We start from the raw sequence: 9,558 nt of genomic DNA, 5'->3' as shown, positions 1-9,558 counted from the left end.
TGGCACTGACTTTGAAAGGAAGGGTAATACTTTCCCAAATCTACTTTCTGTTTTTACCATTATTACCACTCCCCAGCCCTAGTGGGTTCTTCAGCATCCGCCACCCCTGTGCAGGAAATCCAGGGGAGGATTTGTGTTATCTTCCCTTTAAAATACCCCAACGAGCCTTATTTCCCAACTGCCTCCTCCCCATTTGAATATGCCTTTTTTTGTTTGGGGGGGGGGGGGGACATATTAGAAAAAACACACAAGGATTTTAGAATCTAAATTCTGGGCCTGTCATTTATTACAGAAATTAATATTTTGTCTTCTACAGCTCAAAAAAAAGGCTCATATTTGCATGGCCCTTTGCAATTCTGTAATATTTACTTTCACAGTAGCTATTTCCCTTAGGAAAAAGAGCACTATGTTCATTTCTTAGAAATTTAGTCTCAAAGAAGTTACACAACCTAGCCAAAACTTCACAGGCTAAACTCATACAGTCTAACTCAAGATTCCAGCACTGGTTTATAGTATACTCCAAGGTTTAAGTGAACGAAGCTTTAATTTCCCAGGTCCCTTCCAAAGGTGTTTCATGCCTTTACTTGCCCTTTCTTCTAACTAGCATGAAAATCAGAAAACATTATTTGATCATCCACCTGGTTTCACTTATCCTGGCTATTTTTTTGTTTTGTTTTGTTTGGTGCTTTACTGGGGCTTCAACTCAGGGCATGGGCACTCTTGTTTATTCACTCAAGGCTGGCACTCTACCACTACAGATATAACTCTACTTCTAGCTTTTTGCTGGTTTTAACTGGGAATAGGAGTCTCACAGCTTCTCTTGCCTGGATTGTTCTGAACCATGATCCTCAAGATTTCAGCCAATGCCTGGATAAAAAAGTTTTGGGTTTTTTTTGTTGTTGTTTCATGTGTCCAGTGCTTGTAGCTTCTTTCAACACTTGTGAATTTATCTTTGTCAAAGCAGAGATGGCTTTCATCTTATAAGTACCAATTTAACTTTATAACAATGTTGTTCCTTACTCACAACCAATTCAAAGTAAAAGAAATCCTTGTCAATTCTGATTCCCAAGTAGTAATGAAGAATGTATTCTCTATCCAATCTCCTCATTGTCTTTGAGAAATTATATTATTCTATCTCACTGATGAAGTTATCTTTCCCTATCAAGGGAACATTATGACTGTAAAGGAATCAAGAAAGCCCTCGTGTTCAAACCCCACAACAAAGAATTAATTAATCAAGGAGACCCTTTGAATTTTAGATATGGAATTCTGGCTATTTGATCTGATACAATGTACCTAAAATGACAGATTCTCATTAATTTACAATAATTTTATAGATGTGCTGATTAGCCATGCTACTATATACATAGGACCAGTGCATAAATCAAATTAACACTTATAACAAAATATATCCTATGTGCAAATCCTAGAAACTCTGAACTCAATAAATAGTGTGTTCTCAGACTGGGGAGCATGAGACACACAGTAACTGATAATTTAGTATGCTAAACAGGAGGAAATAAACAACATAGAGCTAGGAAAAGTAATTATGTGGTGTTTTTCATTTTGATTGTAGTGCTTTCTTGTTTTCAGGAGAGAAGACTTCAAAAGTAACAAAATATTTGAGAAGGGAATTTACATCATCCAGTTCTAAGTAGTATTCTTGCGCTATTTTCTCAGCAGTCCACATTTCTGGGTAAAGTTTATGATTATTGAGAAGTGTCAGTGCCTCTACAATGGAAATTTTGCCTTTAGGAATGCTGGTGATATTCATTTCCGAGTGATGATCTTTCGGCATTCTGAGCTCCTTTGGCAGTGGCTTTGGTTGGACATTTTTTACCTAGAATCCAAAACAAAGGGTAAGGGTAAGAAAAAAGCCTGCATATTTTCCAACACTTCTCAAATCTAGGCAGTTCTCTTCAAATGCATACAGCATACACTATAATTTCTCATTATAACCAGCCATATGGTGGGAACACTTTTATCACATTCATTTTCATAAATATAGCTCATCAGCGAGAAGAAACTTCAGTAGCTTTAGGAAATAATTAACATTCATACAACTCATTTACCACATTTATTCATATAAAAATTATAAACAAGCCTAATCCAAAAATCTGAACTACTCTAAAACCACAAACTTTTGGAGCATTGTCCAAAAGATACTCAATCCTCAACATCCTGTAAGGGGTCTGTCAAAATGCAGATATTCTAAAAATACTGGATAAAATTACTGAGTTGTATGTGTAAGATATATATGAAAAAAATTAATTTGACATTTACATTTTGGTCCTATCTCCATGGAACTTCCTTATGCATATTCAAATATTCCAAAATGCAAGACACCTTTAATTAGAAATATTTCTAGTCCCAAGCACTTCAGATAAGGAAAACTTAAAAGTTGCATATTAGAACAAAAATCAATTTGATTACAGGCTCACACCTGTAATCCTAGCCAGTCGGCAGGCTGAGATAAGTCTCTGAGGCTCACAGTTCAAAGCCAGGCTGCGCACTAAAAAGTCAGCGAGACTCTTTATCTCCAATTAACCACCAGAAAACCGGAAGTAGTGCTGTGGCTCAAGAGGTAGAGTGGTACTCTTGAGCTGAAGAGCTCAGGGACAACACCCAGGCCCAGAATTCAAGTCCCAGGACACCCCCCCTCCCCCAAACCCCAAACCCCCGGAAAAAAAAAATCGATTTGATTTAAACTGCACCTGTTTCAGGGCAGAATTGTGATGACACTCTTAACAGCTTGGTAAGGTCCACTCTTTCCCAGTTTATTTTATATGCAATACCTCCAAACTGCCTGAATTAAAAATATTTGAAAGTTCCTGTTTTACATGAGGATTTCAATATTTTATCATAAAGAAAACAAGTAGAGCCATGGCTCAAAGTGTAGAACGCTAGCCTTGAGAAAAAGAAGCTCAGGGACACAATGCAGGCACTGAGTTCAAGGCCAATGACTGACAAAACAACAATTTAATACACCATCATTCCATCCCAGGATTAATCCCTGAATTTGTGTTGATTACTGGATTTATAATAAGTACTAGTGCAGCTTTTACTGAGGAACACTGACTCCTTGCTGCAGCCCAGGGCTTAAAGGAAAGCAGGCTAAAAACTGGATATCCTCTCCACTTCTGATCTGTGCTTTGAGCCATTTTCTCTTACATCCACCTTGTATTCTAGGAGGGACAACTATATCAACCAAGAGGTAACAGTTGTAGGGATGTGATGTCAGCAAACACTAAGGTAAGAGACCAAGAGCCTGGCCTGGGACACGCACTATATCAAGTATCTTGAAGATGAGTTCTTGAGTTTTCCTTAAATATCAGATATTGTCTCTCAAAAATACAACTGTGCTGCTGGGATACAGTAAAGGGCTTGTCTAATTTGCATAAGACCCCAGGTTCCATCCCCACCACCAAAAGTGCAAATGAACAAACAAAAACGAACAGCAGGGTTGTGACTTTGAGGCACTAATTTGTACAATACTCATAATTGTATCTGGTAAAAAGAAAAACAAAACAAAACTGTGAACCTTTTTTCCTTAAAACTTGCTTCTGTTATCTGTAGGTTGGCATTGACTTCAATGGACCAAATTTTTGGTAACACAAATTCCATGATCTAGGTCATTCCAATTATTACATTTATCTTTTCATCTTAATCCTGCCCATGCTGCCTTTTAGTCAACACATAAAAAGTCTACATCTACAGGTACAGCTCAAGTACACAGAGTACTTGACCAGAAAATGTGAGTCTGAATTTAAACCCCTTGTCACAAAAACAACAAGAAGTCAGGTACTGGTGGCTCACATCTGTAATCCTACTCAGGAGGGGGAGATCTGAAAATCCAGGTTCAAAGCTAGCCTGGGCAGGAAAGTCCCATACATAGTTTTTTTTTTTTTTTTTTTTTTTTGCCAGTCCTGAGGCTTGAACTCAAGGCCTGAACTCTGTCCTTGGGCTTTCTGAAAGCTAGTGCTCTACCACTTGAGCCACAGTACCACTTCTGGCTTTTTCTATGTATGTGATACTGAGGAATCGAACCTGGGTCTTCGTGCATGCAAGGTAAGCATTCTACTACTAAGCCAACTTCCAGCCCCGTGACACTTCTGTTTCCAATTAACCACCAGAAAACTGGAAGTGGCTCTGTGGCTCAAGTGGTAGAGCCCTAGCCTTGAATTGAAGAGCTTAGGAACAGCACCCAAGCTGAGTTCAAGCTCCAAGATTGACAAAAAAAACAAAAAAAACAACAAAAAAAACCCTTATAGCCACGAAGTCATTATTCTTTAAAAAAAATCAACCTATCTTAATCTGGAAAAAGTAATATACTCATTGTCTTTTTAAAACTCCCAAACCCCCAAATACCCATTTTGAGCAATTTCCTGTCCTGTAGTAGTTTCCCAGATAATATTTACTACCATTCACTAATCATCTCCTAGTCATTTAATTTATATTCAGTCACTCTGCAGACATTATCTGAACTTCACACAGGTTTTCCTTCTAGCTACTATGGACCACACCAATCTCTCTGTGACTTACCTGTGACATCTTCTCCCTTGGATTCCATGCTATGCCTTTCTTGGTTTTCCTGTTCCTCCAGTGATTCCTTCTTCACATACTTATGGACCTGCCCTCTGTTGTCTCTTAAATGTTAATATGTCCCAAGTTCTACCAATGGCCTCTTCTCACTTTATTCTTCTTTACAAAGGAATCCCATACACCTGCCTACCTTTCACCACAGCTAACACATTATATCTTCCAAGTCTGTGATCTCAAGCCAAGTCCTTTTATGTTTTCTGATCCCAGGTCCAAATCTTCAAATGTCTTAAAAGGGTGTCTCAACTTGGCTGAATCTCCATACACTTCAAATTCTGTATGTCTAAAATTGAACCTAACTGCAGCCCCCTCACAAACTCCATGTCTAAAACCAGATTAAACCAGCATACCTCTTCCTCTCCTCAGCCTTTCTCCTTCTTTGATCATTAAATTCCTTTAGTCCATGCTGTATTCCAAAAGCATCACCCTCCTACCTTTACATTACATGCCTCAAATACATTTTACCCCTCCCTTTTATAAAAACTATACTCGAGAAGTCTCTTGCCTACAGAGTAACAACAGATCAGAATGGAAAAAAAAAAAAAAGTGAACTGTGGTTGGCCCTTTCTTGCTCATTAATCAAACTCTTCTTTCTTTATATTTTCCAGACCCTACAAACCCCAATTCATCCTTCAATCCTTAGTTGAGAGACCATCCCCCATCTACCAATTTCAAATAAGTCCCTGAGATAAGCTTCCAGTGTCTCTAATTACATATTTGCAGGTGCATGATAGAACATTTGCTTCATGTCTGTGTCACATACAATACTGAAAGCCCAATGGGTATAAGAACAAGGCCTGTTTTGTTCATCACTATATATGTATAGTACTTATTCGTGGCATTCTAACATGTCATGTGTACCTGAAATACTTATCAGGTGAATTTCCATTCTCAATATAATCTGTGACCTTAATTTACACACCCGATCTGAAAACATCCTTACAAATGCAAGCTAAGGCTAAGAAAAAACAACTGAACATTACAAATCCTGAAACCAGAGCATTATCTCAATCTAGAAAATAGTGTACTAAAGGTCACTTTTTGTCACTCACCTGATAACCACTAGAAATGCCTTAACTATGTCCTGCAAGTCTAAAATAATATCTAACAGTGCACAGAGGAGCACTCAGTCAATACTTTCACTAATTATTTAGAATTCCAGTGAATTCTAGTCTTTTAGAATTCACCCAGTAAACCAAGCCCTTGCCTAAACTACCATGCTTAGCTTAACCTCTGCCAAGACTCTGGGCCTGGAGCTACATTACCTAAAAATGTCACTGGCAAAGCACTCAAATTAAAGAAGTATGTTCTTTACTCATTCAATTAAAAGCACACATTACCTTGAGGGAAGACACAGGATCTCTGGAGTCAACATGTATTTCTTTCAAAAATGACAGCAGCTTGTTATCTTTTTTAGTAACTTCTTCCTCAATTTCTGGATGATCTAAAGAAAGAAGAACAACGACAATAAAACACCCATACACACTTACAAAGGGAAAAACTCCTGAAGTTCCTAAACACTTAACAAAACTCACATGCTTTACTTCTAAAGAATAAAACACTCATCTATGTGGCCTGGTAGCAGAGTGTCTGCCTCACATGCATGAGGCCCTGGGCTCATAAAACTTAAAAGAATAAGATACATGGAATCAGCTGGGTGCCAGCGGCTCACATCTGTAATCCTAGCTACTCAAGAGGCTGTAGTGTAAGGGCGACGGCTCGAAGCCAGCCTGGGCAGGAAAAGTTCGCGAGTCAAAGACTGAAGTGGAGCTGTCGCTTAAATGGTAGAATGCTAAAGCCTTGAGAAATAGAAATAAATAAATAAATAAATATAAATAAATACATAAATAACTCAGGGTCGCCGCCCGGGCCCTGAGTTCAAGGCCAAGGACCAGCACCCCCCACCACTAAAAAAATAAATTAAATAAGTAATAATTAAATAAACCCAGCAAGCCCGGAGCGGCAGCCAGCCGGTGAAATCACCAGCTGGGCAGCTCGCGACCCTCGGGGCTCGGACTCCCGGTTCCAGGTCACCAGACATCAATGCCAACCAAGGTCGGCGGGGATGGGCCGCCGAAGCGCGGGGCGGCACGACCTCCCCTGCCGCCTCGGAAGCCCCCGTCCCCCACCTCCGCCGGGGCTCGGCGGCGGCGGCCGTGGGCCTCGAACCCGCCGCGGCCTCCCCGGAGCCCGCGCCCCCGAGGTCCCAGGGCCCCGCGGCCCCCACTCACGGCTCATCTGCTCCCGTAGCAGCTGCTTGGTAGAAGGGTGCCTGGGAGCCGAGGAGGGCTTCCTCTTGCTGATCTCCCGTTCCGCTCGGTTCTCCAGGTTGAAATTCCTGACGGCACGGAACACCGCAGCCCCCATCTCTTCAGAGCATGGTGCCCTCGGAACTCACCGGCGTGGGTGACCTCGGGGCGCACGGAGCATGCGCCGGCCAGAGGTCAAAGCGGACCGCGCGCGCGGGAGCTCGCGCAAAGAAACCGGAAAACGGAAAATTCTGCTTGGCGCCACCTCGCGGTCGGGAGGCTACAACACTGAGGTTGTAAAAGAAACGCTTCCTTCCGGGATGGAGGACGTATCCAATCAGAGGCTGTTCCCGCGATGAGGGGCGGGGCCTAGCCTGCTGACGTAGACGGTCCGGGAGGCGGAGCTACGAGCGGTTGCCTGGACGCTCGTGAATCACTGTGCACCCTGTCCTTCAGTGCACAGCTCCGCAGCGCCTCCCGAGCAGACGGAGTCCTAGGTGGATTTAAAGTGGTCTCGCAGATCTGAACTTACCTTTTCCTGCTTCTGCGAAGGGCAAATCAGGAATCTGTGTGGGTTCTCCGTGTTTATTTCTCTGCCGTTGACTTTTCAACATCCTTCATCTTCCCATGCGCTTACCAGATGCATCAGCCAGCCACGGTCTCCGTTCTCCATTATATTGGTGTGTGTCTACTGTGGTTAGTTGCACATAAGTCTCACAGACTTTCCTACCCGGGCTGGCTTCGAACCGCTATCCTCATATCTCAGCCTCCTGAGCGCCTCGGGTTACAGGCTCGGGAGCCACAGGTGCCCGGATCATTTTCCCTCTTTTTTTTTTCCCCCTTTAAATCTAAGGATATTAATATTTGTTATACTTTCCATTACCTACTTAAAAAAAAATTTCAAATAGATGTTCCGCCTAAAAACGAATCAGTCTTTCCCTCTTCTTCCTCCCAATGCGTCTCTGAATTCTCCCTGCCTTTCCTTTCCACACTCTCCATTGCTGAGGTTTCTCTGAGGATGATTTTAAGAGTCTTCAGAAATTCTGAGATTAGTCTCCAATAAGAGAAAAGCGCTTAGGAAGGAAGCAGTAAGGTTAAAATTTGGAAGTGTGTGAATGTGTGTGTGTGTGTGTGTGTTTGACAGACTGGTTGCAAGGGCTTCTGGTGTTCTCAGCTTCGCTTAATGAAGTAGATAGCTTGTTTTGTAAACCAGTTTAAGAAAAAGAATACATGCAAAGATAACGGAATCGATATAAAAACTTGGCAATTTGATTATAAGCTGATATTATTAAATATAACAATCATAACAAAAGCATAAGGAAGAACAATTTCTGATTCTTTTGAATTTATAGAAACCAAGTGTTTTCTGATAGTTAATTGGCAGGTTATCCTGAAGGTGGCAGGCTGATTCAATATTTCATTCTGCTTTTCAGAATCTTCATAATTCTGTGCTTTTTAACCAGTTTCTATTGATGTCAAGATAATTGTCATCTGCTTCATTGTTTCAAAATGTACTTCAACACAGTGGGGGTGACAAGACCACTCACTGCTTGTTAACATTTTAATGTAAAAATCTTGTTTTCATAGAAAATCCACCAAACTATGGCAGTGTGAAGCAGCAATGTCAGAAAGTTAAAGTGGATATTACAAAATGCAATTCTTTTTTTTTTGGTCAGTCATGGGGCTTGAACTCTTGGTCTGTGCGCTGTCCCTGAGCTCTTCAGCTCAAGGCTACCACCCTACCCCTTGAGCCACAGCTCCAGTTCCTGTTTTCTACTGGTTAATTGTAGATGAGTCTCACAGTCTTTAGTTCCTGAGCTGGCTTTGAATTGCGATCATCAGATCTCAGCCTTCTCGTTAGCTAGGATTACAAGCGTGAGCCACTGTACCCAGCTATAAAATGCAATTTTTGAGTTCTGACTTTCTGTCAGAGCTTGGACTTCTATCTAAAATCATATCCAAATGTGAGCCAGCTGCTCCACCTGGCACTTGCCTGGCCCTGGTTCTGAAACAACAAAACAGAATACAGAAGTATTCCATCAGAAGTGTGTAGTAGGTGGACATTCCACCAGGGCAATAGAACTTGAACAATATATGCACAATCCCAGCTCTCCTGTCAAAACATATAAATTAACTGGAAGTCTAAATTTAAGAACTTTTATAAGGCCTGTCGAGAAGGGTCAAAATCAGATCCCCACGGAAAGTGTAAGATGTTGCTCAGAATTAAACTTTCTATCTAAGCAGTGTGTTTCTATAAATGTATGTTCCTATAGATTCATATCTTAAGAGACTAATGAACCCAGGATACAGTAGAATACAAATATTTTGAGGACAAGATTTTTGGTTCCTGCTGAATTCAACACATGAAAGTGCTAGTACAAAGTAGATACAAAATAGAAACCAAATGGCAAATGAAAACAAAGGCAAATTGGAATCCTGGATCTGGGCAGGTAGGTGGTCTTTGTTTGAACACCAACACTGCTTCCAGAAGTGAATCTTGTGAAAGCTTATTCATCTGGCTGACTTAATCTTGTTGGAACTACTTTTCTGTTTTCTGGAAGTGCTAGAGTTTGAATTCAGGTCCTTGCAGTTACTAGGCAAACACCTTCCCAGTTGAAAAAGGCCCTAAGCCTTTGATCTATTGTGCCTTTGATTTTTTTCAGATAAAACCTATTTTTGCTCTCAAGAGGCCTGGGACTAACTTGCATGT

At 41.1% G+C, this 9,558-nt stretch overlaps 1 protein-coding gene across 1 annotated transcript; it reads right to left on the bottom strand.

Moving 5' to 3' along the window:
* Positions 1 to 253: 253 nt before the first annotated feature.
* Positions 254 to 7,035, bottom strand: Ndufaf4 (NADH:ubiquinone oxidoreductase complex assembly factor 4). The gene is made up of 3 exons (XM_090338399.1): positions 6,831 to 7,035; positions 5,940 to 6,043; positions 254 to 1,840 (listed from the first exon to the last, which is right to left on the bottom strand). The coding sequence occupies exons 1-3, from the start codon at positions 6,964 to 6,966 to the stop codon at positions 1,562 to 1,564; spliced, it is 519 nt and encodes a 172-aa protein (XP_090194525.1). The 5' UTR covers positions 6,967 to 7,035; the 3' UTR covers positions 254 to 1,561.
* Between the last annotated feature and the right edge of the window lie 2,523 nt (positions 7,036 to 9,558).

Source organism: Megascapheus bottae, chromosome 8 (genome assembly GCF_031878675.1).
Source record: "Megascapheus bottae isolate mThoBot1 chromosome 8, mThoBot2.hap1, whole genome shotgun sequence".
In the NCBI taxonomy this organism is placed as follows: domain Eukaryota; kingdom Metazoa; phylum Chordata; class Mammalia; order Rodentia; family Geomyidae; genus Megascapheus; species Megascapheus bottae.
Note: the sequence above shows the minus strand (reverse complement) of the source record. Positions and strands in the feature narration are given on the sequence as shown.